Source organism: Geospiza fortis, unplaced genomic scaffold (genome assembly GCF_000277835.1).
Source record: "Geospiza fortis unplaced genomic scaffold, GeoFor_1.0 scaffold963, whole genome shotgun sequence".
In the NCBI taxonomy this organism is placed as follows: Eukaryota; Metazoa; Chordata; class Aves; order Passeriformes; family Thraupidae; genus Geospiza; species Geospiza fortis.
In genome coordinates this window covers 7,953-8,863 of record NW_005055537.1, presented here as the reverse complement: position 1 = coordinate 8,863, position 911 = coordinate 7,953, and the positions used below count along the sequence as shown (strand labels likewise).

Genomic DNA, 911 nt, shown 5'->3' with positions numbered 1-911 from the left:
TTTTTTGGGCCGAATTTGGGTTATTTTCAGCGCTATTTCAGCCATTTTTTATCCCATTGGGATGCAGTTTTTTGGGGTTTTTACCCCAATTTTGGGATTTCCTGTCCCCATGGGGTTGGGGACACTTTGGGGACATTTTTGGTGGCCTTTGGGACACTTTTTGGGCCGAATTTGGGCTATTTTTAGTGCTATTTCAGCCATTTTTCATGGGATTCTGGTGCAGTTTTTTGGGGTTTTCACCCCAATTTTGGCATTTCCTGTCCCCATGGCCTTGGGGACACTTGGGGACAGCGGTGACAGCCGTGTCCCCGCGTGCCCAGGTGGAGAGGGTGATCACCATCATGCAGAACCCGCGGCAGTACAAGATCCCCGACTGGTTCCTCAACAGGCAGAAGGACGTCAAGGACGGCAAATACTCCCAGGTGGGTCCCCAAAATGTCCCCAAAATGTCCCCAAAATGTCCCCAAAAATGTCCCCAAAGTGTCCCAAAATGCCCCAATGTCCCCCAAAATGCCCCCAAAATGTCCCCCAAAATGTCCCCCAAAATGTCTCCAAAGTGTCCCCAAAATTTCCCCAAAATGTTCCCAAAATGTCCCCAAAATGCCCCCAAAGTGTCCCCCAAAGTGTCCCCAGTGTCCCCAAAATGTCCCCCAAAATTTCCCCAAAATGTCCCCAAAGTGTCCCCAAAATGCCCCCAAAAATGTCCCCAAAGTGTCCCCAAAATGTCCCCAAAAATGTCCCCAGTGTCCCCAAAGTGTCCCCAAAATGTCCCCCAAGTGTCCCCAAAATGTCCCCTAAAATGTCCCCCAAAATGTCCCCCAAAATGTCCCCAAAGTGTCCCCCAAAATGTCCCCCAAAATGTCCCCAAAGTGTCCCCCAAAATGTCCCCAAAGTGTCCCCAAAGTGTCCCC

General features: G+C 50.4%; 1 protein-coding gene across 1 annotated transcript in view; it reads left to right on the top strand.

Moving 5' to 3' along the window:
* The first annotated feature begins 191 nt into the window (after window positions 1-191).
* The window catches only part of RPS18 (ribosomal protein S18), a 4,338-nt gene continuing 3,618 nt past the window's right edge, over window positions 192-911 (top strand). Inside the window, exon 1 of the mRNA XM_005431477.3 lies at window positions 192-422. Coding sequence (XP_005431534.3) covers window positions 207-422 — 216 coding nt within the window. The 5' untranslated portion in view covers window positions 192-206. The remainder of the gene's footprint in view (window positions 423-911) is intronic.